The sequence below is a fragment of the Nasonia vitripennis genome, chromosome 1 (assembly GCF_009193385.2).
Source record: "Nasonia vitripennis strain AsymCx chromosome 1, Nvit_psr_1.1, whole genome shotgun sequence".
Taxonomy (NCBI): domain Eukaryota; kingdom Metazoa; phylum Arthropoda; class Insecta; order Hymenoptera; family Pteromalidae; genus Nasonia; species Nasonia vitripennis.
Window position 1 is genome coordinate 846,203 of NC_045757.1, and position 26,722 is coordinate 872,924.

Consider the following 26,722-nt stretch of genomic DNA (forward strand, 5'->3'; position numbering starts at 1 on the left):
CGAGAAAAATTCAATTCACCTGCGCGAGCGATCTTAAATTCTTCCATATTCCCCCTTGATTACTGCTCGATAATGACGAAATATAAATCTTATCGCAGCCGTTTATACTCCGACTCTCGCACGCGGCGTCGTCGGATGAGAGAAAACACAATTTTTCCTTCCACACCGCAGCTCCCCGTCACGCCCTCGATACTAACATGCCCGCGGAAAACTCTCCGCCGGGCTTTCGTAATTTCGCGTCCCGGAGGCAGAAGCTCGCGTCGAGGGTCCTCGCGCCGGAAAATAGTTCGACCGGAAGTGCTTTCGAAAAGTACCGTTGCCGCGACTTTTCGAGCAGTATACCGTGTGTGTACAAACAAACGCGCGCGCGCGGCCGCTTATTTATCAATTGCGAGCGGCGAAAGTAATTTACGTCCGGCCTCACGCATGGTATGCATGTATAGTATACGTTATAGACGGGCTCGCGGCGCTGCAATTGCAGCTACAATTTGTCCTTATTACAATTTGCGCGACTCTTACAAGATTATAATTGCTAATGTCACGGCTGCAATTGGCCAATGTTATAGTTCTAATTGCGCGTCGGCTCCTACGCGGCCCATAGATTTTTCTCCTGAAATGAAAAGCCCGACAGAACAGTGTACAGATCGCGATATGCGGGCTAGATGAACTACATAGTAACGGGCCCCGCTTCAATGACGCGCGAGTCGCTCGGCTGTGAAGCGGCTGAAAAAGCAGCGCGCGGAGAAGAAAAATTTCGAGACGACTGACTTTTCGGCTGTACGGCTATCGAGGCTGCGCCAGTTTCTCTTTTTCGGAAACGACGTCGGGACGGTGACAAAAGGACGCCGGAGAGAACGAGTCCGTGGAATGTCCTTTTCTATTCCGCAACTTTACGACAGGCAGATCGCGCGCAGTGTAGCGCGCAGCTGAAATGTTTATTGCCTGTGCGCAGCGCGCTCCGAAGGAGGTTGAGGCTGCGCGCGCTTTCCTCGTTAACGCTCGCTAATCGCCGCGCTTTCAATGAAAATAGATCGATACGTCGAAAAATTGCACCGCGCGCGCGCGACTTACATAATGCCATCGTTGTTATTGTGCAATGTTACGCGTACGTGTGCGCAGCGTGAAAAGTATAATAATAAAGGCAGACTATATAGGCGTAAAACGAGACCATCAGCGCCTCGCGGTGCGATAATGTGTAATGTCGTGGAAAAAATCAGGGGAGAGAATAAGAGAGCTGCGCGCAGGTAAGGCGACACCGCGCGGGGATTCGGAATCTGGACGAGAAAACAAGCCGACGCGCGACTTATCTTATCTCCTTTCTCCTCGGTATCACGGCGTTTTTTCTCTCTCGACTGATGTACGTACGCGGCGCGCTGCCGTCTCGAGAGATACGAGCGAGCGACGAGCCTCGCAATTAGATTCAATTTGCCGCGCAGCTACCGCTGGAAAAAGCGACGAAAGGACGAGCTAGCGCTTCTGGTATGATATGAATGCAGGGAAGCTGCGCGTCTATAGATGTAAATATCGGCGCGATCGAAGCGCCACTGCGCCGGTGGTGCGAGTGCGTGCACACCTGCCGCGGGAAATTCAAAGTTTTGACAGCCCCATATGACATAACCTCAAACGCAAGCGTCGTCGAAAGATAAAAACTGTCGACGTCGACGGGTCGTAGAAGCAGCCGTTTTTCAATTATACCTGCTTTTAAAGAGCGCCCGTTATCGCGCGCCGCTTATCGTAGCAACAAAATAGAAACCAAGGCACAGTATATGTAAACAGGCTGAAACTGAAAAAAGCTCGTCGAGCATGTGCACCTCGTCGAAATTCCAGCGCCGAAAGGCTTATCGGGGCCGCGGAGCAGACGTCGAATCGCTCAGCCTATCTACCCGTATACGCGAGTATTATATGTTCCTCTAAACGAATACAATACATTTATTCGGAGAAGCGTCTTGCACAGAGTCGATAATTGATCGGATATCGCATGAATAGAGCTCGCGGGATGAAATGTCCTATTCATCGTGTATGTGCGCGCGTGTGTCTGTGTGTGTTCGCCGCCCGCATGATACCGCGGTATTGTTGTGTGTGCAAGGTTAAGTGGGAAATTCTCGTGAAAAGCGAATCCGTTTGACACGATGTTATTATGACGGCTGTGTGTTCTTTCAGCCGAGCGGCGGCGGCTCGAGCGCGCGTATAATAATGAACATTTTATGTTTCGTGACGTCTGTCCCATTGAGATAAATTGAAATAACGAGCGTCAATGGTTCCGGGGAGCGGGGGTGCGGGGGGAGGGGAAATTTGTTCCTATCGAGAACTCTTTTGTGTAAGCAACGCAGCTCGTAATTTATTCGGCGTCTGTTAAAAAATCCTCCTTATCTCTCGCGGCAACAACAGCGGCTCGATAACGCAACAGCGATCGCTCATACGCACACGTGTTTTCCGCGCGCTCGCGGCTTACCTTGCACCTCCTGGCGATGATGTTGAAGACGGGCATGTTGCGGCACTCTCTCGTCGATGCGCGCACGTGTAGCGTCCCGAAACGGTGTCTGTACGCGGCGAAACAACACACACTAGGATCCGTGGATCAGCAGCAGCGGCATATCGGGAGAAAGAGAAAGAGAAACTTCGAGGCTGCTCGCTGATGAGTTCGTTTCGCCTCTGGCCGACGGTTCAAATCAATTCAGAGCGTCCCATCGCTCGACGACGACGATTCAATCAGCTCTCGGGCATTCTTCGCGCAGAGTGCGCAGCTGACTGCTTTGGGGCTATAGACACTGGAATTCGGCTGCGAGGATCACACTGCAGGTATCGCAACGAGGCGCGCACTTGAACCGAGCGTCTCGGCGTCACTTTTCACTCTGGCCGTTATCTGCCGCGGCTCCGAGCTGTTATCGCAGGTGGGCCCGATTCGAGAGCGCGCACGTGTACCTCTGCTGGAGGAGGAGAGACCGACAGGCGGACGGACAGACGAGTGCACACACGCGCTCCTGTGTCTGTGCGAGCGCTCGCTTCTGCGGGAACGGACTGACGGAGCGAGAGAGGAAGCCCGAGCCGCTGCTGAGCTTTTCCCTCTCTCGCGAGAAGCGAGCCTCTCTGTGTGCTCTCCGTGCGTGTTCATTGGCGCGACTGAGAGCTGCTTCGCTGTTCCTTCTCTGTGTACTCGATATTGTCACAGACGGACGCGGCTTTTACCTTCCTTCGCGGAAAATCGATCGCGACCCCTCTAATCGTCTATCTCGCCCGATCGCGTACACAAACGCGAGCACGCGGAGCGTAATTTTCATCGCTACTCTTCCTCTCCATTCAGCGCGCGGAGAGGCTAGTTTGCAGCGCCGGCGACGAATTAACCAATTGCACGACGCGCCGTGAAAGTGTCGCTGCTGCTGCCGCTGGAATTGAAGGGAAGATTAAGTCCCTTTGTGCCCTCGAGCCAATTGACGCTCGGCTTTTTCAAAAGGGACGCCGGACAAAGGCTTAGAACGCGTTGCCACGCCGATATGTATCCGATAATTCGAGGAAAGTCGGCGCGAATTATTTCAGATTCGACACGTTCCGCGGACGTGTGAATCTCGATCGAGAATTCCTCGCGGTCTGCAGCGCGAACGAGCTGCAACTAGACGTCGCTCGGTGCGCGTATACGCGGACGCGCCGGTATCTCGCGAGTAGCCACTGCCGTTAGAAGAACTTTGTCGCCGCCGTCGACGACTACACTGTATACCGTCTCCAATTGCGCCCTGGCATTTTTTCTTCCAAGCCGTTACGCGCGCTTCATCATTACCGAATTCATTGCCAGGACGCACACAAATGGTTTTTTAATCGCCGCAAAAAATTCTCTTTTCGAAAAAGAGAGGACAGCGGCGCGACGTCGAAAAATCGCAGACTCACGAGATTTCGTCTGCAGCGAAAAGAAACTCGATTTCGTTCCCATCGTCCGGCTTTAAATCACCTTTTACGCGCGCTGCGACTCCGACGTAATCCTCCTAAGAGTCCGCTTTTGTTTGCGCATAATGGCCGGACTTTGGAGAAAAAATACAATTTTTCTCGCGCGCATCCTCGAGCCGAAGGAAGAGGAGGAGGAGGCGTGCGTTACGCAACGATCGAAGGTCGCTGACTGTTCCGCTTTGCGAAGCGGGCTAAAAAATTTTACGACGCATGAGTGACCGATTTTCGGAACGGACGCTCTATCATTATCCCGTTTGCTCTTTCCTTCGTGTTTTGCTCTACGATAGTGCGCCTACTCAAAAACGAGATGTATCGTAAGTCGGCAGGAAAAGACGAGAGCGCAGCATTCTCTCTCTCTCTCTCGCTCTCTCGGCGACTTTCTTGCGATACGCGACTGCGCGTTTAGTAAGCGAAATAATTGCTGTTTATCTCATTCCTTGCTGATCCGTCACAACGTGCGCGCTCGCCTCGTCATTCCGCGAACTAAATTCTGAACTTATACACGCAGGAAAACTTCCCGGCATTTTTTCCAATTACAACGCGCGTCGATTCCTCGTTCCTCCATAAATTCCTACTCGAATCCAAAAATAAAAAACGAGAGAGAGAGCAACATTGCAACGCGCGCAAGAAACGTACACGCCTGTACTGTACCGGTTGCGGTATGGCCATAGGCGCGCGCTCAGGCATTCAGGGCTCGATTTTCGGCGGTAGCGGCGGCGGAGTAACGGTACCGGAAGCGTGTCTTTACTGGTTGTTTGTTTTGCCCTCTTTCTCTCTCTCTCTCTCTCTCTCTCTCTCTCTCTCTCTCTCTCTCTCTCTCTCTCTTGCACACCGTGCGGTTTATCGCTCGCGCGAATCGCGCGGAGAGACGAAAAAGAAAGCGCCCGCGTCTTATACGCGCACTTATAATTCGATCATTCGTAGGCGAGCGGCGGAAAATTAGACGACTGGATTTTTTCGGCCAGTCATACACGTCGCTTTCTTGCGCGTTAGTCGCGGAGTCGAGTTTTGCCGTCGAATTTTCGGGAATCTCGCCGGCCGAATTTATGCTCTCTGTTTCTCTCGGCGGCTCTGGTTTGCATCGAAAAGCTGCACTCGCGCGTGTGCAACATAACCGACGCGTTGGGAAAACAAGGCACGCAAACCGAGTGTCAGGGCCACACATATTAACCGGACGCAAGCGAGAGTGAGAGAGAGAGAGAGAGAGAGAGAGAGAGAGAGAGAGAGAGAGAGAGAGAAATCGGTTGATGAGACATGCAGTTCAGCCTTCGCTTTTCGTATAACGTACAACCAACGCGTCGCGATAAATTTTCAATCGTATTTTTATACGAGGAAAGTCCATCGCGATGAGTCCCGCGGAGTACTTGCACCGTTGCTCAACTCGTCGGCGGAGAGGTAAAAAAATGCGCGTTTCATTGGATTGTACGTAAGGCGTATACAGAAATGCAGCACGATAAATAGCAGCGACGACGCCCTGGTTCTTAAACAGCGGCCCGGGAGAAAGAGGAGAAAAGTATACTCGCGAGCTCTATACACAGGCTGTATAACGCTCCGAGTTATACGTATATGTATATACGCACGCCCTCCGCCGCCCGGCGTCTCTCAGCGGCGGGATATATACACTTTTCTCTGTTTCGCGGCCGCTCGGCCCGCGAGGCAAATGAAACTTTCATGAAATTGGTAATGGGATTTCAGCGCGACGTTTACACGGCGCCTTAGCCTCGCCTGCCTCCAGTAGCTTTTCTTCTCCGCCCACCTCCTCTTATCCGGTCGCGGGAAAGATTTTCGCGCGCTGTGTGTATAATACGCGCAGTCGAGAGGTAAGTTTGCCTTGGGTAGATTGAAAAACACGCTGTTTGTATTTCATTTTAATCGCCGGTATTGACGCTGACTGATCGAAATTCTCCTTTTCCAGATGAATCACGGCGCGTAGATACCCAAACAAAAATCCCATGAAAACACGGAGGCCGTAACATGCAAAATCGCTGATTCGGCGCTGAGAAAAAGCCCGAAGCAGAAGAAGAGGAAATTCGTAACCGCCGTCTCGGAGAATCGCTTTCAATTATTAATGCCAGCTAAGCGAATCCTTAAAGCGCAAATCTCGGTGTCGGACGCCGCCGCCTGCTAGTGCCGCTGCTCGGTGGTATGACTGTGCAAAAAAGAGCGGAGTCGACCTTTAAAAGCACGTCCGCGCGAGCAGCTCTCGCATGGAAAAAAGAGCCTTAACCCATTATCTTCGGCGAATCAATTTCTAGTCGGCTCTCGGGCCTCCGCGCGCGCGAGCGACTGAGAGAGGGATAACGACTGCCACACGAGCCGAGCGCGTTTCATAACGTTCCGCTGTGTGCATAGATGCAGCTCGAGCTGTAGCCGGCCGCACGCGAACTTGTGCTTTATGATTTTTGGACGATGGTAAAACCCAACCGGTTTCATGCGATATGGAATTGAAAAGATGAATATTTACTGCAGTTTTCGTGAATTGATCGACCTTGAATAAGAGTCAAAATTTGGAATGTCGCCGTTAATTCCCGAAGAATATTTCATTTTTTAAAAGGATCCTTTGAAAGTCATCCTCAAAAGCAGAAAGAAGAATGCGTGAATCATATATCGAATTTAGAAACTGTATACACCAGTTATACAATACCTCGGCCAAGTTCGTGCGAGCGCGAAAATTGATATGTATACACACGCTGACGTCGCGTCGCAGAAAGTGCAATTATCAGCGAAAGCCCTAAAACCTTACTCATCCCGCTGATTCCTCCGCGTTTTTTCTTCTCGTGGCGGCCCCGTAGTCCTGCAGCGAACGAAATGCACCGCCGGACAGCCGCGAATTTTCTTTGCCCCGTGAAGCGCGTCGCGGTCGCCGCGTCGAGTTGATCCATTATTCAGAAAGCCGAAGGCAGAGGCCAGCTGGCAAACGAGATTTGAACCGTTTGAAGAGGCTCGGCTCTCAAATATTAGCCCGGGGAAAGAGAGGCTATTTCTCTCAAGACGTCTGCCGGAATACGGAGCCTTTCGCTTTTCAGCTCTCTCTCTCTCTCTCTCTCTCTCTCTCTATATATATATATATGCCCGTCCGAACCCTTTGCCCTCGAGCTTCTATACGTCTCTCGACCCGGCCCCTGCGGACTCGATCTCGGACTTTTAATTTCTCGCGCGCCTAGACGCGATTCTCGCGCTGCTGACCCGTCAGCAGCTTTTTCGAGGTTATTACGCGTGTCCCAGCAATTTCACCGAGATGAAATCTGTCTCTCGGTGCACACGCACTTTATCTCTCTCCGGCGCAGGAAAAATTTCACAAAATACGCTTTCTTATCGCTCCCAGCTCTCTGCCTCTCTTCCTCTTTCGCCCTGAGCTACGCGCGCGCGCGCGCGCGGAGAGATCGCCGCGGGCCGCAGAAAAATCTGGAGCAGCCGAGTCATCGCGCTCTGTATAATATGATCTCTCTCGCCGGCAAAAGTTGGACGAGGTGGACTTGTCTACGATCTGACGAATGGCCTACCCGGCGAGGAATTCATAATCGGGAGCGCTAATTCTCATTTACATTCGATGTGGCGATACTTTTTCACCGCAGAGGTCGAAGCCCCGAGATTCATCATCTGACTCATACTCAGTGTTTATCTCTACGTGTACACGAGACGACGATCGAATCTTTCGAAAAAACCCCGCGAGCAGTAACTAAAGCAACGACGGCCTTTACGGCGGCCACGCTTGTGTATCCGCGGAATCGCGCGAGGTTAACGGCGAATCGCAAAAACTTCCCTTGGAGTTGTAGCGGCGCAGCTCATCCCACGTCTTAATCAAGCGTCGCCTGTAAAACTGGGCTGCCGCGCATTTTGCAGCACACTCGGTGCGCGCTTCTTTTCATGTCGATGTAATTCATTAGAGGCGCGCGCGCGGTTGCGCAAGCGAAGATTTTTTTATGCGACAATCGAGTCATTGTTTACGAGCAGCTCGCGCTATATTTATACATCGATTCGAGAAACCGTATACTTTAACAATAAGACGTACTCACCGAGTAATGCGCCTTTTCTAGCGGGCGACATGATGCTTTATTTTTAGAGCGGCGCTTCAGTACACAAAACGAGTCGTACTTTCGCTGACGGCGCATTGACTTCGGATGGCAACGCAGGGAATGACTGATCAACTTTGGCAAGGATCCATTGCTTTTATTGCGGAATATTTTAAAATTAAAATGCACGCACCTAGTTAGCGCGGCCGATCGTATACGCTCGCAGCTCTGACGAAACTCCTACTGCGCCGACGACGACGAGGACGACGACGCTTTACGTAATCGCGTCGCGCGCGAACTTTGTTGATAAATAATCGCCAACTGCAATTATCATTGATATGGCCGTTTCGTCGAGGTGCAACAGTGTCGCGCGCCAGGAGGGAGATGAGGATGCGCTCTTGTGTCTGCTGTGTAAAAATTCTCATTTCTCCTTCCTCGACAAAGTGGATTGCGCTCTGACTTTATTACAAAGTCATTTTCCCTCTTGATTATTTCGAAATGTCCCGCTAACCTCGTGACGCGAAAGCCGGCTAAAAATCTAATATTTACCCTCGCCCCGTTTATCTGAAACGTACGACGAGAGTGACAATAATAATTGCAGGACACGTCGATTCTCGCAATCGGCAGCTACTCGGGCGTATAAGTCGTTCATTACCCCATTTAATTATCGCGCGTGGCCCAGACTAATGAGCGGCGCAAAGTCTTTATTTAGAAGCCTATGCGCGCCGCGTTTGGCCGCGCGCGCCGGAGAAAAACGAAGCACTCTCTGCACCTTTCCCGGAGACGAGCTTTCGTTTTTTTCTTACGTAATCTCCCTTCGCCTATATCGCTTATCTCGCGGCAATAATTACCGGGCGATGATGAGGATAACCGTTTTTCACGATTCGCGCGCGGCTCTTCGAGCAAAAAATCGAAAGCGCGCCGCGTCAAATCGAGCACGGCGTGACGTCAGCGAACTTTCATCTTGCTCTCTCATATACATCGTACATAATATATCCGTCTAGTCATCGAGAGCGCAAGACGAAAAGTAAAGAGCATCGGAGGCGCGATACAGCGAAGCGCGTCGTCGCCTTTTCTCACGGACGTCAATTGGAGCCTCCGCGCGAGCGAGAGCTCTTAATTGAAGCTTTTTTAAAAGCGGCCGCGTTTTCATTCGATTACGCTCGCGCGACTGACGGACTCTGATGGCAATGGAAAACTCTCGAGCGCTCCCCTCCCCTTCCCCCCCGTTTTCCGAGAGATGCGGGACTCGCCGAGGTTGATTATCGTGTGTGTGTGTGTTATTGTTGACGTATAGAGCAGCGGATTATGCTTACGGAGAAAAGTTATTAATTGCGGATTGTCGGGTTTTCCTGGAAGAGCACTGCGAGCCGAGACGTTATGTGGAACATCCTTTTTTCCGGCTCCATTATACGAGCCAATCGACGAGGATTATTTAACGGCCTAGAGGCGCTTAACAGCGAAGTAAAAGATAATCAGACGAGAATTACATCTCGTTATCATCCGTATAAATATAACCAGAAAAATCCCTCCACTACGTGGCCAATCCGCGCGATTGTGCAACGTTGCGCGTCAGCCATCCAGGCGTCGTCTGCTATGCCCGGGTTCTCACCGAGAGCCAGCCCATATACGCATATACGCCCGGGTGTAAATTCGAAAGATCAACTCGGCTGCTACTGCAGCGCAAACTCGAGCGCCGCACACGTAGGAAGCCGGTGAGTTTTGAGGAAACGATAATCGGACATAATGCTTTACGCGTGTGCTCGAAAAGTGCCTCGCGAGTTAGCGTCAAAGGCTTTGAAACGTTTCTTTTTCACATGAATTTTCGCCTCGTTATATGCGCTCCTTTTCGCAGCGCCATTAATTACTCCGCGGGTAACGAAGGCAATACACCCGCTTTATACGCGAATATACACAGCAGCAGAAGCGGCACATGCCGCTCGAAAAGTTAATTACTCAATGCGAACAGTTTTCTCTCACTCTCTCTCTCTCTCTCTCTCTCGGCTCGTAATTGCCGCGGCGAAAGACGTGAATCATAAGCGCCCATTACAATTTCAAACACGCGTTCGCTCCCTTTTTTTCCCTCCTCATCCGACTGCGGCTGCAGCATTTCTATGGGCGTGTCGCGCGTGCACATTGTCATTTTTATCATTTTTTGCCTCGCTCGCGACGAGTCGAAGGCGTGTCCTCGATGTCTCTTTTATCGGATGCATTAGTGTATCGGGAGACGAGGAACAGCGCGGCAATACCGCTGAGACTTACATAATCGGGACTCGCGCGATCCGCTATCTATCGCGTAAGAACACGTGTGCGAAAAAAACGCATCCGCAGCGACTTTTCATCCGATGCTCTCCGTGGACTCGAGTGCGCGGGTGGGGGATTGCATAATTTCAGTGGATTTCCTTTCTCATTGAATAGAGCCTTGAGTCGCGCGCATATTAAACGCAGACGTGCGCGCGCGCAGAGGCCTTGTGCGGACGTTTCGCGCTATGCGAACGCGACCCTTCGGAATTCGTTGGGTGCGTACAACAGTGGCAGTCGAACCTAACCTCGAAACCATCAAATCGGCAATCGCGTCTATGCAGCTCTCCGCGAAACAACGTGATTACAGCGCAGCCGTATTGTCCGAGTCAGTTACCGCGCGAGAGCTAGCTGGCCTCTCTTGTCTCGAGCGAGCGTCAGATATTACGATTATCTCGTCGAGGGGGTCGGGGGAGGGGGGCATAACTGCCGCCGGCGTCTCGGAACGATCCCCAAAGCGGTGCTGGCTGCACAATGCTACACTACACGCGGCCGTATCTTTCCGCCGCTCGGTATTGATGGTCACTAAACGTCTGGGCGCAGACGACACTCGTAAACTCGTATTGCTCTGCGCGCGATATCGGCGGCAACGATATTATCCGCCTGTAACTGACCGATCGCAGAGCGCCAAAGCTCGGCTTATCTGGCCCGTGACGCCGACCGAGCCGGCGGTCCCTTCGGGAATCGGACATTGCCGCGAAAAAAATATCATTCTTCGATTTTGAAGCTCACCTCGGAATTGCTCGTGGCGACGCTGCTGAGGCTGGGCGACATGGCACCGGTGATGGGGTCGGGGCTGGGCTCGACGTGACCCCTGGACAGCAGCGCGTGGGAGTAGAGCGAGTGAGGCAGCTGCTGCTGTTGCTGATGTTTGGGCGGATGGACCATGGGGCCGGGCGGTGCGCTCTGGACTGCCATGGGCACCTGGCCCCCAGGCCCCGGGTCCACGAGGGCCGGCTGCTGATCCCCGCCGCCCTCGCTGCTACTGCCCAGACTCAGCGAGCTCGGGATGTCCGAGGAACTGCGGAAGGACTCGTGCAGGTACTGGCGCACCTGGTTCTTCTGCTTCTGGACCACGTGGTAGCGCGTCGGGTTCTCCAGCAGCGTCCGAACCTGTCGGCAGAATGTAAAACTTTAATAAAAGAGCAGTTATTGTGAGGTTTCGTATTTGGTGTTTCATTTAAAAAACGGAAAAAATGGTTGAAGATTTGATCGGAAAAAATAGCTTCGCTGGTTTGATACGAAGAGAATAATGAAGCTCTATAAAAATAGCTTCAAACGTATTTTTTAATTCAACGAATAACAAACCGAGTATAGGATTGTATCCCATCCGCAAAACAGCATTTTCCGCAATAATAGCTTTCGCGGGGTTTTCGCTGAAAATAATACAATAACGTGCACAATTGCGAATGTTTCCCTTTCAAAAGAGCGCATCGAGTTTTTTATTCCCAGCCGCGTATCGTAATTAGAATCGAGCAGCGAACCCGCAAAGGATTCTCTTTTTCGAGTACGTCGGAACGCATTCGAGTCGATCATCAAACTCGAGTTTAACATTGAGCCATATCGAGGCCTTTGTGCGCCGAAAAGGGAACATTTTTCCTGAATTCGTAATAAAAGTCAAATTACCCTAGAGAAATAGGTCGGATTCGTTGAGCAAAGAAGCGAGAACAGCCGGTAGAGCGAGGGGCAAACAAGAGCCGGTAAAGAGAGGAGCACTCAACCTGGTCATCCCGGAGCCGATATCGCCCTCTTTCACACACGCGCGCGCACATACACACATATCCCGGGGAAATTGACTTTGGGCCAAGGACGAGCCGCGACCTTGCGCGATCGCCCCGAGCTCCTAACCTCTGGCTCACCTGGCTCACCTCTCGCTTTTCTCCTAGATGTAACACATACGCCAAAACTCCCACGCGGCTCTGCTTTCCCTCTCCTCTTTATTAAGGAAATGCCGGGCGATGCGGCGGCGCTTCGAGCCTTTGAAAATTTTACCTTTGCGAAGAGCCATCCCCCTTTTATGATGGCTCGAGGACGTGCCCGCCTCTCCTCGGATGTCGTTTAGATAAAGGCGGACAGGAACGACGCCGAGTCTTCTCTCTCTGTTTTCCTTTCCGTCCGCTTTCTCTCTGCTTTTTTCTGCCTCTTCCGAGGGTTCGTTTTATTGCGCGGGACAACAACGGCTCTGTTTTATTTGGGTCAAATATGATGGAAGTCGTGAAGAGAGCGCGCGTAGAGATGGAACGAGCCGAGATATGGAATTCGGGCGAGATGAGCATGACGGCTGGAAATCTTCGTTATCGCCGCGATAAGCAATATTGTGTCCCTGCAGTTACACCGGCTGAGGTAGCTCCAAATTCTTCATCTTTTTTTTGGACAAATATTTCAACAAAGTTCACCGCGCTCATACATAAGCAATTGCCCCTCGCGGCGTGCGTACGCGCATTCATGAATAGGTGATACGGGTGTCGGCGGGGCGCTGTATATGGAAAGCCTCGCTGCAGTATCATGAGCCAAGATAGAGAGAGAGAGAGAGAGAGCTGCGCGAGTCGATCGACTCGCAAACGTGATTATCGTCGCGCTAAGTGCAGATATACTTAGCAGCCGGAGGAGCGAGAGCGCACCTGCGGGTAGGCTACGCGAATTTCGCGAGCGCCGGGACGAATACGTATCTCAAGGGGCCGCCTCGCAGCAGCCGGTCGCCGCCGTCTAGTCTCATGGATGACACTGAATATCTTGCCGTGCTCGATTTGCATTGCTCGAAAACCGCGTTGAAATTGAAAAAATAATCCAATACCTTTCCGTATAACCGGCGCTTCGTGTACAACCCATACGCGTCGCACTTCGTTCCGAGGAGCTAATCTAAAGAAAGCCGTATAACCTCGTCTCACCTTTCCTCGCTGTGTAAACACAGGGGCGTAATCTAAAGCAAACCTGCAGTGGACGAGAAGGGGCAGGTACGAAAAAGAGCGTATACACGAGTGGGAAAACGAGAGAAACCGAAAGAGAGCGAGAGAGCAGCTTATCTCCTCCTTTGCGCCGCGCACGACACGGCAAACAAGCTAATCAAAATGAAACTATTAACGATACCGCGCTCGCCGGAACTCATTTTCACGCCATACGTGTGCCCGTGTAAGAAGCCCGGATTCAGTGGCGATGCGATTCCGCGATAATGGATTATTAATGGGACACGAATGGAGAGTCAGGAGTTCGAGCGCCGGCAAAGTGACTCTGTGCGGGGAGAGACCTTTTTCCTCGCCTTTTTCGGGCTTCCGAGGAGCGAAGGATGTTTGACATCGTGTTCGCTCGAGATTGCCGACGGATAAGTTCTGCTAATTGCTCTTCCGGCCAACCTGCTCGTATTATGCGCTGTAATCAGGCAATATCCGTTGATAGAAACTAAACGAAAATGTTTAGCGGCTACTCAAGCGATTAGATCCCAGAATTTCAATTACCTTTTGCGACTAAATTAATTTGAGAAACAAAATCAAATTACGAACTCCACGAGTTAAAATGCTCGATTGCATCGAACTTTTGTAGCGTCCCGAACTAGGGCGAACAATGTAATTTAACAATAACGCGCAGATGCTCGTATAATGAAGCGTTTCTAGAAATACCCGGAATTTCAACGTTGTTGTAATTACGCGAGCTTGCGCGCACTGCATGTAGGAGCGGGTTCGCTGTATGCGACTCTCCACTTATCCCCTAATTGATGCCATTAAACCAGAACGAGTCCAATAACCGAATATCGCTGGCAGCTGCATCGCGAAATTAATTCTTAACGCGCGGCGAATCGATGCAAGAGACTGCAGTCGAGCTGCAAAAAAAGCTCGACTCTCCGCCGCCCCTTGTTCGCCGGCGCTGCGCACACGGACCAGCGGCAGACTAGACGGATATTAAAAAATTGAAGCGCGAATTTCGCTGAAACGCGCGCGCGCCGGCGATTCTATAGAGTCGTAAACACTTGTTTCGCCCGGGTAACAGCGTATAGTGGGCTGCGGATGAGAACGTAAAACTCCGGAGCGCAACTTCGTATTGGATTCCGTTATTTGCTGCGAAAATTGCGCTTTTCACGGCGAAACGCCACCGCCGCAGCTGCCCGGAGAGAGAACTTCATTAGCCTACGTCGAGATGATTTCACCTTGTTGCCTGGCTTTTTTCTTTGTCTCGAATTTTCCGCCGTTGCACTTTTGTTTCGGCTTTTAGCCGCGCGAACGAGCTACTGATATCAGAATTGCCTTCGCGAAGCATCGAGCTACTGTTTCCATCGGAACGTGAAATCTATGGGCAATTACTCGCCATTCACTCGAGTTCTGTTTTACCGAGCGAGATGTCGAAAAGCTCACGATCGATAAGGGCGCGAATATAAAAGAAATTCCGTTCATCGTACCTGCAGCACTTGTGGCGGAACGTCGACACCGATGGTTGGCAACGGCGCTGGGGGTACGGGCCTGGGGGTCGCCGGGGCGGGTTTCTGCTGCTGCAGCTGCTGCCGGAACTCGGCCTCGCGACGCTCCTGCTCCTGCAGCTGCTCGCGCATCAGCTGCAGCTTCAGCTGGGTGCGCGAGGTCGGCGTCGCCGTCTTGAACGTCGGCGGACTGCAAACACAAAGTCAATCGTAATGAAATATTCGTAGCTGCGAATTGATGTAAACAATAATGTATGCTATTTTTTTCAGGGGATTCGATGCAGCTCTAGTTTCCACATCGGCGCACGTGAGTCACCTTTTCGTATTACAAATTTCATCGACGACTGCGTACGCGAGAACGAACATACGTAACGTTCTAATCTGTCGAACGCAAGCGTGTTCCCTCCCCCTGCGGCGTCAGCATCAACGCGCGTCAAACAATCGTCGCGTCATCATACACACACGCACACACACATGACAGGGAAGCTCATCCCGAATCTCGCGTCCATTGTTATTAGAAGCTCTCATCTGGCGGCTCACGTCTCCTCTCGCAGACAGACGGATAGACGTGCAGGCAACCGCAGAGTCGCGCAAACGGACGCAGCTCCTCCTCCTCTTCTCTTCCTCGCCCTCGAAGACAGCGCGGCAGCATCAGTCGAGAGAGCGCAGCGACGACGACGTCGTCTATTTATGCGGCGAAACAATGTGCGAGCGACTGTCGCCGCTGAAATTCGGCGATGTACTGCTAAGTAATTAACGCGTTAATTGAAAGTTTAATGGCCTTAAGGCGCGCGCCCGCGCGAATGTTTAGCGCCGCGGCGCAGACTGTTTATCCGATGCATACAGAGAGCACAGACGGAGCAAGGGACGCCCTTAGGTGTGTCTGTGCGTCTCGGCAGGATAGGCTTTTGTCTCCCGCAAGGATGCGCGTCGAAATACGCGCAATAAAGGAGATAAGTGCTCGGCGGCGGCTGAGCTTCAGTGTGTCAAGGTCCGTTTGCCGTCGCTCGCGGGATTTCCTCCGCGGATTGATGCAGCGGAAGCCGACCCGTATCGGCGATGTGCGCTCTCATGGCTGCGCGTAATTAAATGAGCAAAGCGAGTCGCCCTGTATAGTAAATGCTCTCCCCGCAGTGGTAACGCTCCCGCACTGGCGAGACGCGCTGCACTCGAGCCCCGGGAAGCAGTTGTGCTTTTTCAGCAGCTGTGAATTGATATCGAGGCATCGGGGGGGGGGGGGGGATCGGAGGGCTATTCCACTGGGGGGCTCGAAGTTTCGCGTAAGCATCTCTCGAAGGCTCGTTGTTTCAGCGCATCCAGTCGAATGAGTATTGCTTCTCGAATCGAGAGAATAAAGATTCCTCCCGGGAGGATAGTAGTTTTTGTTATATGGATTGTTCCTCGCTTATCGCGAACAGCTACGGCGATGCGACGTTATTCGTGCGTAATGAGTCGTCGACACGGGTTTCATGCATAATTAGTCGATAATGCAGCGAGCTAATTGAGCTCTCAGACCGAGGGAGGGAGGAGAGTACCCTCGATCGGCGCCAGGTAGCAGACTGATCGGGTACAACTCGATTATTAACCGGCGGCGTCTACACCCAAAAACATATGGACGAATATCGCGATTTCAAAAATAGGTCATTCCATGTGCTGGTTTACGCTTGGAAGAGCACATTTCGCATCCTCGCGCTCGTCAAAGCGCGTATTCGCGGCAGCCGAATGTTTGCGAATCCCACGGCGCGTCATTTTCTCCGTCGATCTCCTCGAAATTACTTTTCCCCGTAGTAGTATTTATTTTCGCTCGTGTGTACGCGCGCAACCGTGTATCTCTCTCGGCAAAGAATATCGAGTGAAACCGCTCCGACGACAGATTTCCCCGGGTTAATTCGACGTCGGATGATGAGGCCGGGCGCAGTATCGGCGTAGTTAGCTGTAATCTGGCCCCGAAGAGTGGAGTTTGAAAATTTCATTTGCTCGGGCGGACTGACGAGAGAGAAAGGCGGAGGGGGGAGAGCCGGCCGCCACGGCTCTGCAATAAGAAGTACTTATGTAAAGTTATTTAAGTGTACTTAGCCAACTTCATATTCTTGACAATTACTCAAAAGTTTACTTCTTTCTCTAAGATAACTCTTTGAGTTTGAACTACTTTTATTAAGTTAGATCAAACTTTTTTCCGGCTGCTCCGGCTGCTGCTTCAGCCTTGGCTCGCGTCGTCTTATCTCGAACGGCTTATTAACGTCTGTGACGAAACTCTTGATTCGAAATCGCGGCCCTTCAACGTAGCCACGCGTCGTTTTTCACGTGCGATGCCTCTAATCGCTCACTCTCTTTACGCCCAGTTTAGTATAGGCGGACAACACTCCCACCTCGTCGGAAGTCGAGCCAAAGCGACGACGTTCGTTAATTAAAACTACAAATTTTTGCCCGATTAGCAGCGAGATTCGCTATACGGCTCATCGAAACGAAAACGTCGCTATCGCTCCTCTATTTTTGGCTATACGCGCATTGTGTACACTCGCGCCGAACAAAGCCCGCTGTGATTCCGAATAATTAACGGCGAGCGAATAAAGACTAGCGAGAAGAGCGAATAAATTAATAGCGTCCTAATCATTTCACTCGAGCGCATCGAGCCAGCCGGTGCCCCGAGAATTCGAGGCTATAGGTAGCGCGTTGTCGCCATTTCCACTCGGGTGGTAATTGCCCGGCTCTTCGCGACGTCGCGCACCGTCGCGTATAGGGCTTTGTCGAGCGTTTTCCGAGTTTCGAAGAGTGCGTTTTCAGTCGCGAAACTCGCGAGAATTATCTCGCCGTCGGGGCGCATCTTTACTGCTGATATCCCCCCCCCCCCCCACCCCCGCATCAGCGTAATATGGGATTTCTAACGGAATGGTTAATCCAAATGGCTTCATCAAACGCGCGCGCATACGACCGAATCCAAGCTTTGATCTTCTCCGAACGATGAAAATTTCAAATAACAATCAGCCCGATGTCGTAATATTTGATTTATCTCTCGCTCGTATTTATTATCCCTGCGCGCCTACAAATCCGCTGTCGCGATGAACCCGATTGTGAATTAGCCTCCCGAACGACGGCCAGCAGAGTTGTTAAATCTATCGGCGCGCCTCCCCGGGAAAGATTCCGACTGCTTCCGCGAGACAGACGAGCCGCCAAGATCTAATTAAAGAATTCAATGTCACGGACGCGAGTGACGGGTGCTGGGATCGATTACCGCGCGGGGTCTTGCTTACCGACGGTCGGTAAGGCGGCGAGCGCGTTGCCATCGATCGAGATCCAGAGGCGGTTCCGATGGTTTGCGCTGCCTTTGACAGCCGCGCGCACGCATCGATTGTCATCCAGATCGTTGCAGCCGAAAAACAACGGCTTTGAAGGTCCGATAAAAAGTCCGTCGCGCCAAGGTAAAAGGATTTCTATGCCATTGGGAGTAGTCAGGAAATTCTGCCTCGAAGGTCTCGATAATAATCGGGCTTTTTAATTTAAAATTTTGATCAAAGTCATAGTTGGAAAATGCTGCGAGTGATTGGCATTTCAATTAGCGCGCGAAAGCTGGACAATAGTGCTGTAAAAGACTTCGAAATTTACGGCGGAATTCGAAACTTTTCATTTTTAAACCTACGACCCAAGCACTCCTCCATGGCTCATTGTGTTGATATTTCAGGGAATTCAAGCACAGATGCGTTGTACTCTTGAAAACGGAGAATGCGGGCACGAGTATAGTAGAAATTATTTTTAATGCATTTGTGTAAGCGATACGCGCAGCGAGCAGGTTCATGATCGTCAGGGAGTAAGACATGCGCGAGTACATAGTTACAGTATAACTACTTCTATCCAGGCTTCCGAGTTCGTCGCACTTTATTCGGCGGGAAAATTCGCAGCGAGCGAAAGGCCTCGGCGTGCAACTTTTTGTTTTCCAGCAGTCAACGAGATCCCGCATCTCTACTTCGCCTCGTGTAGCCTTCGACTCGTTTCCGAGCGCTCTCGTATACCCAGTGCGAAGGCAACGAGTAAATGAAACTGTTTGCTGGCTGTATGTTTTCTAAGAAGATCCTCGCGCTGTTTTGATTCGTCGATGCCGCACGGTCGATCGCGAAAAAGTAAAATACACAACGGTCTCTGCTTGCGTCAGAGTTTTTTCAGCTCACTCTCTATCTTTTCGACTTTTTCGCGAACGTACGCGCAGCATCGTGTTCGAATTCGAGTCGAAACTCGATCGGGTCGCGTGAGATTTCAAATTCTATGGCTTCCACGTGGTAAATGCTCGCACGCGGTGTAGAGAGAACCGATGCTCTCGCGGACTTGTTATTACGACTCGCTAGTCGCCATTGCGCTGCGCAACGGCATTCGTCTTCCTCGGCAGTCGTCCAAAAGCGCATCGCGTATCGGCGCGTGAATTTTTGATGGGTCTAGGTTCGAGTGTAGACTTGAACCGAGAGAGCGAGTATCGCGAGAAATCTTTATCATAAGGCACTCGGTACCATCCTCCGAGTCACGACTGCAGAAAATCACGCGGAACGATCAAAATTGTCGCAAGTTCTCTCCCTGCACTTTGACGATGATCCGCTTAAGCGACTGCAAGGCCACGCGCGATGCCGATTATGTGCCGAATGTGCAGGGATGCATGCTAATCAGGCGTCTCCAGCGTATACCGTCTGTCTTCGTCTCATCCGTGCGTGTCCTGGATTCCGCGTTGCGCAAACCGTCGTTTGCGCGTTTTCGCAGGTAAATAAGATTCGCTTATTTTAAACAACGCTATCTTATCTCGCAACGATATGCAAAGATAATGCGACTCCAATCCGGTTTTCAATGATCGCGAGCTCTGGAAAAATCGGGCTAAGCGGGCCGAATTGCAGCGCTTTCGAGACCCCCGCATAAAAAATTTCTCGTTTTCATAAGAAAAAAAAAGTATACGACGTGCAGAAGCGTAAAACAGTGACACGCAGTCTCGAAATATCGCGACGACGCCTCCAAGTTGAACCGTAAAGCCGAAACAGTATCTCAGCTCGACGCGCGGCGTATAAAGAAAAAAGTCGCGGTCAACCGCCTCGGAGTCGCATCCCGTCGCGCGAAAAGTTCGCGCCGCTAAAAACTTCTTCCCGCGCGCGTACTTTATCTCCTGCGCTCTTTCTCTCGCCCGCAGCTTATCGCCGCCCGCGATTATTATTGTTGTCTCTCGTCGGGGGGGCGAAACTCGCTATCGCTGCTCCGAGCAGGCGCGTCGATGCCTCTGACGCATCGGAGCGATTTTAATTTCCAAAAGTCAAAACCAATAATTCGCCGATTCTGCGGACATCTCTGTTACATACAAGCCGTAAAAATGAGCCCATCAACCGTTTGCAGAGCTCGTGTATGAGCAGTTGAAATACAGCGAACTTCCCGGAGTCGGCTGTATACACTCGCAATCAATAACCGGCAGCGCGCACTGCACACATTCCCGCGATTTTAATTACAAAGCGCGCAAGACAAATCGGAGCAGTCGCGAAACAGTTATACGCCGCAACTGTCATGTGTAATTACACAGGCGGGAGGGCGAAATTTCGAATGCATAGCGCCGGAAACATATCTGGTTATGTTAATGAGTTCGCGAAGAAACTAGAGAATCAGCTGGTGAACCGTAAGTTATACGTGCGCAAACAGACTGCGGCAACGATCGCTGATGCGGTCGGCAAACAAATATTCCAAATTACCATCCGCGGCCCGCGTTCGATCCATCGGTTATATATACCGCGGGGTTGCGTGCGTCGCAGCTTTTTATTAATTTTGCCGAAGGAGGCCAACTCGCCGCTGGAATTCGGAATACGCCGGACGAGATCAGTCAAACGCGCGCGGACGTGCCGAGCGTATACAAAGCAACGGTGCGACGACATCGCCGGAGAGATAAGCGCGAAAGGCTGTGCTCTCGTTGAAACACAGACGTAGGGTACGTATGCACCTTTGATTGGATGATGAAAGCGAATGGCTTTTGGGAGTTCCGGACAGAATATACAGTTGTACAATAGACGCAGCGCGGCGGAAGGATTTAAATCGAGAGCCGCCGCCGCCGCCGCCGCCGCCGCTGGCATGGATCACTGACCGTTAAACTCGCGCGACGTGATGCTTTCTCGCTCTGTACGACAGAAGGTGCGAGCTCGAGCCAACGTCTAGATTGAGTTACCAACAATAAGCGCTGCAGACCGTCCCCTTCTACGTTTTCGCCTCCACTTGCGCGGCTTGAATATATCCGCAAGCAAAACGCGAAAAAAACACTCAGCCATATCACTCAACGATGTAAACACAAGAGATCGTCTTGAACACACAGGCTAATTGGCACACTTGAGACGAGTTTCCCCAAAGCTTCTACTCTCGTTTGCCCGTCAAATTATCCCGAGGCAGCGAGGAGGAAAAAAAACCTCAAAGACAAACGATAATTCGAGGAGCATTTAGCGCTCGCTCGCGCGGCCCCGATGAGGTCATTATCAAATATTTGAAAGCTGCCCGGCGCTGTAAGTAGCTGCACTGCCGCCTCTATTTTTAGGAAGCCGCCGCTCTCTCTCTCTATGTATAGGTGTGTGTGTGTGTGTGTGTGTGTGTGTGTGTAAACTCGCACCTGTGACGTCGGCGGCTTTGTTTACTTTGCGCGCACGGCAACCTCGCTTTTCTATTTTCACGGGACACCCTACTGGCTGACTTTCAGTGTATACAGAACAGAAACCGAGCACGTTCGGAGCGAGTTTGTGTACACGTATATTCTTATCAATTGAGAATCCCTCGACGCGCCGAGGAATTCCTAACCTCATTAGCGAGGCATTTCAATCAAAGCATTCCGCGCGTCCCACTGCGGCTCATTAGAAATTCCGCTCTCTCGCGCCTAGTGCATATGGCCCCGCGATTCAAGCGCTATATGGATTTTGAGAAGCTCGTCCAAGGGGAAAAAATCGGCGCTAAAAAATAACAACAAAGCCGCGTGGCCCTGATACGGTTCCTGCGAGTGAACCTAGATTGTTGTTTTTTTTCGCCCACTCTCTTTCGTGTTTTTCGCTAACAATCGTGGGCGTTAAACCGATGGACGAGCCGCGGAAAACAAGGTTATTAGCGACACACAGCGAAGGCACAAAACACATCAGCCGTTAGGAGCATTAGTGCGGTTAATATAGGTGTGAGCGAGGTGCAGAGAGGTAGGCGACACTGAACACAACACAGCAGACCAGTACCAGCCTTGCGGTCGAGCCGTGGCCCGTAGCGGCGCTCCAGCGACGACACGGTGGTGAGCGTTGCTCGTCGGAGGCACTCGGTCCACAATGGACGGGTCCATTTCCAGAATCATCTGCAGGTCCTCGTCGATGCCGATGTTCACGCGCACCGGCTGCGACATACAGCAAAATCACCATTCGTTACAAGAGTGAAGAGGAGAGTGATTCAGGGGGGTTGCTGTCGTCATGCATCTTTTGTTTGGCTTTACGTTTACTTCTGCGATTGGCTCAAGTGCGCCTCGTCAATAGCGGGTCGACTTTCGGGAATCGGCTCGCGATAACGATTCAGTTTCGAAAAGCTCGAAATATCATACATTCTTGAGCAAACAAAACGACGGCGAATCTGGAGAAAGGAGTCTCACGAGCCGACCAATCGGTCGATTGAAAATCGGCAACTTTCTGCATCAGATTCGCCGCGTCAGCGTCTCTAGATCGATAGCGATTCTACACCTGTTCTCTGGCAGGCGACGGCGTCGACTCCGTTCGCTGCTGGCCAATAAGTCTCGTGTCACTCCCCACCGCTATAGCAGCAGCGGCACCACCACCACCGCCACTGGCTCTACTATTCTGATCGAGGAAGTCTGTGGCGCCCGACCTTGACAGTCTCGCTAGACTTTCCAATATAGCCAAGTCCGTCAACTGTTGCTGCTGCTGCTGCTGCTGCGGCGGCGGCGGCGGCCTGTCCAAAGACAGCGTCGAGCAAGTGTTGGCGTTGTTGTTGTTGTTGTTGTCGTTGGAGTCGCCAACGCCGACGCCGTAGCAGTTGAGACCCGAGTCCAAGCTGATGGTCGCGGTCTTGGAGTCGTCGTTGATCCGCTCGAAGCGCGAGACCAGCTCCTCGAACTCGACGATCTGCCGACGTGCCGCCTCCGACGAGGCGCGATGCATATCCGCACCGCACCCCCTCCCCGCCACGGCTGCTCGAACTTCCCACACTGCTCGCGCTGCCTGCGCTTTGTTGTCCTATCGACGTCGCGGCTGCTTTGGCGCTACGTCGAGCTTTTTCGTTTCTGGGAACGACCGATCGGCAGCCAGTTATGTAAGCGCATGTGAGCTCGAGCTTTGTGGAATCTTGATGGAGCGAGAGTTTCCAAGTCCCGATGCCGTTTGCTCAGCTGGTCGGGTCGCGGAGGAATCGGCCTGCTCTAGTGGCTCTAGGAAACGGGTTCATTTTCGCGTAACTAGCCAGCTATTGGCCGTAAACTCGACTCGTTCGCGCTCGACCTAACCTCACTTTTCGCAACCAAAACACTCCGACGCATTTGTCCCGTCTGGTGATGAACCGCCAGGGTCTGTTACCGAGCGCCCGGTCGACTATTCAAAAAACGAGGCTTGTTGATTTTTTCGAGAAAAACGACAGCTGTGCAGCAATGAGAGAAAAAGCGATGATCACGGACGCGACGTCGCGATGCTACTACCTCTCGCGTTCCTGACGGCAGCTTCTGCAGGGCGTGCGAGAGAGAAGAGAGATTTTTGGCGAAGCCTCCGACGATGACGCAGACTATACGTCGTGACTGCTTTTCTCAACGTTAGAGCTTTTGGCCAGCGGCGCATCCGAGCCGTCAGAGTTTCGCGCGCCGGGGCCGCGCTTCCGAGTTCGACTGCGGCTGCTGCTCGTTATATAGTCATTCGCGCTATCGCGAGCCTGGCATAGCTCTCGAGAGAGCGCCGGAGCCGTTTAGCCGTCGACGATATCGACAGTGTTGTGATCGAGAGTTTTTTTCGCCGTTCTGTTGGCGCCCGGCGGGCTTTCGATATCGGGATCACGATCACTTCCACTAGTTTCACCTGTGACTGTGCGAGTGGGCAGTGGTGACAAAATCGCGCGGAATTTCGTGCTGTTTCGCGATGTTTCGAATCTTCATTCACCAGTAGAGCTTTCGTGGCTGCTCGCGCGCGCGCTCTAAAATAAAGGGTTAAGGTTACGCCAGCCAAAGCTGGGTTCATTCCCGGCGTATTTCGGTAGCGCGTTTCGGAGTGAAAATAGCTTTAAGCAAAAACCTGGCGCGCGGTATATTTAGCCGCTTGTTTATAACGCGCGGATCAATGGAGTTCTATTTTCGCCGAACGCCCCGTACATCAATCGCCGATTAAGTAGCGTAATAATATTTACGCTCTTTTCGCCATTAGCGATGAAAGTTTATTCGTTATGCGTATAAAACACCGAACCGTAAATACTCGCGCGCGTAAAAATTACGACCGTCGATGTTTCGTCATGAAATAGTTATGATTCAGGGAAACACAAATCTTTGTTTTGTACAGTGTGTACGTGAAGCCTCTCGATTCGTAGGAATCGAGGTTAACGCACTACTCCACGTGTGCGTGCAAAGCAAACAATGTACGCGGCCGTGTTTACGATCAAGTTTTCATTTACTCTCACTCTCCCTCTTATCTCCCGAGAGCATGTAAAACTCGTAGCGAGCAAAGCCTGTATATAGCGCGCGTCACACCTGCCGAGTCACTGCTCCAATAAAAATAACCCGCAACTTTTCAAATCTCCCGCGGATATTAAACGCTCTCGCCCCGCCGTAAAAGGAAATACTTTTCGCTCGGACTGTGAGAGCGCAGATGCTCTCGAGAAATCCTTCTCCGCAAGTTTACCGCATATAGACATCAGCAGTAGCAGCAGCACAACAGAAGCCGTGGGAGCACGTGATTGTCGCAATTGATCGCGTCGTAAATTCGAAACGGTCAATCCCGGGCAATTAGGCTGGAGGATGGCCTACTCCGCGCCGAGCTCCGACGTCCGTATCATGCTGTGTGTATACGCGATCACTTACTCCGTCGACGCGAGGAACGACCGAAAATATTAGGGAGCCCAGTCGGGTTTATTACTGTGCGCGAGGCTGTTCTTCCTATCGTTCGAATGAATTAATTTCCGTAATTGCATCTGACGAGCTCTGATCATTATCACCGAGATGGCGAAACAATGTATACTTAACGTTTTCTGATTTGTTCGATGAAAGAGGAGAAAAAGAGGAATCAATATAGACTCGACGAATTGAGCGCATCATGCAGCGTACACGTGCTCTCCGAGCTTGTACAATGTACTTACGTTTATTGGCAGAGACATGTACGCAGAAGTGGAATCCTTTGAAAATTCCGACGTGTGTTTGCGAGCCCCATTCATCATCCGTTTGCGAGGCTTAATCTGGCTACTTAAACACGTGCGACTGGTTCTCACACTCGTCGGGAAAAAAGTTCATCTATATCCCACAACCAGCGCTACAGATGTTTCCCAGCTTTCAACGTAACTTTGTAACTCGCGCGCGAGGCTAATATGTGCCTGAATTAGCATATCGTTATGAAGTGAATAATTTTTTTTCAATACACCGATGATAACTCCGCGTAAACAGAATTTTCAAAATCGTATCCTCGTCCGTTATTCATTCCGTCTGTTCGCAGAAATGACTCACGAGCTAAAAATATAAACAAACACACATTTCGAGTCAAGTCTTTTATTAAGTCTCGAAGCTAATGAAAATGATAATGAAAATGATAATGAAAATGACAATGAGACCAGTGTACCATCTCCTACTTTCCCGAACCGTCCGCATCGAATTCACACGCACATGTTCGCGACGTTCCGCACGTGTCGACTTCCCATACGCCGAGGCTCTCGTCTGCGACAACGAAGACGAGAGTCTGCGACGAGCCGGTTTGCACCGGATCGCGACTACTTGATCCCGCTTCCATTGATAGGCTCGCGAGACGACGCTGTTGCTGTATTACGAAAACTCGCGGCATCTTCTCTCGATGCTTCGTTCCTGCACACAGCTACGCGCACGTCTATTTTGCAACGCTTAAGGGGCGTCCTTTCACTAGCTCGCATCGTATCGCCAGTGTGCGGCCACAGCGGAGGTGAACGAGCGCGCGCGAGGTGATGATTTTGCGAGAGAAGAAGCAATTTCGTCTGGCATTGAACTAGTTCGAATTAAAATTAGTCTGTACGCGCCTGCGAGTTTCCTTGCTCGCGTGCGGTTTTCCCGATTAACCTACTTTTGCCTATACGCAAACGCGCCTTCGCTTGTATGAGAACGTAGCCCTACGAATTCGTTGCGTGAAAAGACTCGAAATCCTTTTTTATGTTTACACAATGTGATACAACCGAGTTTTCGCGATCGTTGATCGAGGTCAGCCTTGGGCGCCCTCTCCGCTACATTACACGAGTAAAGTCACGTGCTCCATTCTCTGTTGTTTTGCTGCGTGTGAAAGGATGCTGCGCGGTACTTTCGCAGCCTTCGCCGTTCGCGCGCGACCTCGGACCCCCAGAGGGTTATCTCTAGAGATTTTCGTTGAATTTTTGGTTGGTTTTGAAGTTACGTTTGGCCGTCTTTGGATTTTCTTTCGTTGAGCAACAAACCGGTTCCACAACTAGGTCTCCGTCTACGTTTCCTTGCGCAAATTTCTGACTCGGTCCGTGTTTTTCAAATCGCAACGAATCTGAGAGAGACAGTTTCATAACAAGCAACACCCATCAATTTTTGATTTAGACTGTGATATCATATAGTAACGCTCGGGCCATTGTTGAAAAAGCGCCCCGAGCTCTTCGATCATCGGCCACCGCAAAGCTGAAAAAACGAAGAGTTAAAACGCCCTCGCAGTGTACAATCGTCGAGATCGGAGAATCTCGCGTTCAAGCGGGCGATAAGCATCGCGTCCATCAGTTTACCGATCGGATCTGTTCCGCGGCTCTTAACGGCGCGCTGACCCGTGTAATATCGCGTAATCCGATCCGGCGGATCAACTTTCCCGTACGCGCGCGCGCGCGCGCGCAAGACGAAAATGGAAAATTATCGGGGAAATTCAAGATTCGACTT

At 51.4% G+C, this 26,722-nt stretch overlaps 2 protein-coding genes across 8 annotated transcripts in view; one reads left to right on the plus strand and one right to left on the minus strand.

The window, feature by feature from the left end:
- The window catches only part of LOC100120897, a 147,901-nt gene that overhangs the window by 101,234 nt on the left and 19,945 nt on the right, over nt 1-26,722 (plus strand). For 3 of the 4 annotated variants that reach the window (XM_031922041.2, XM_031922040.2, XM_031922039.2), the window contains exon 4: nt 14,926-14,962. In XM_031922041.2, coding sequence (XP_031777901.1) covers nt 14,926-14,962 — 37 coding nt within the window. Of the gene's footprint in view, nt 1-14,925; nt 14,963-15,173; nt 15,405-26,722 lie in introns of all 4 variants that reach the window. The other variant, XM_031922038.2, reaches the window with a different exon arrangement.
- Nucleotides 1-26,722, minus strand: part of LOC100120846 (transcription factor EC) — a 49,450-nt gene that overhangs the window by 19,928 nt on the left and 2,800 nt on the right. Inside the window, exons 1-4 of one of the 4 annotated variants that reach the window (XM_016987779.3) lie at nt 22,353-23,889; nt 21,864-22,015; nt 14,638-14,845; nt 10,983-11,363 (exon numbers count right to left, since the gene is read on the minus strand). In XM_016987779.3, the coding sequence (XP_016843268.1) occupies nt 10,983-11,363; nt 14,638-14,845; nt 21,864-22,015; nt 22,353-22,790 (1,179 nt within the window). In that variant the 5' untranslated portion in view covers nt 22,791-23,889. Of the gene's footprint in view, nt 1-10,982; nt 11,364-14,637; nt 14,846-21,863; nt 22,016-22,352; nt 23,890-26,722 lie in introns of those variants that run through there. The other 3 variants (XM_016987781.3, XM_016987778.2, XM_001604394.6) reach the window with 3 other exon arrangements.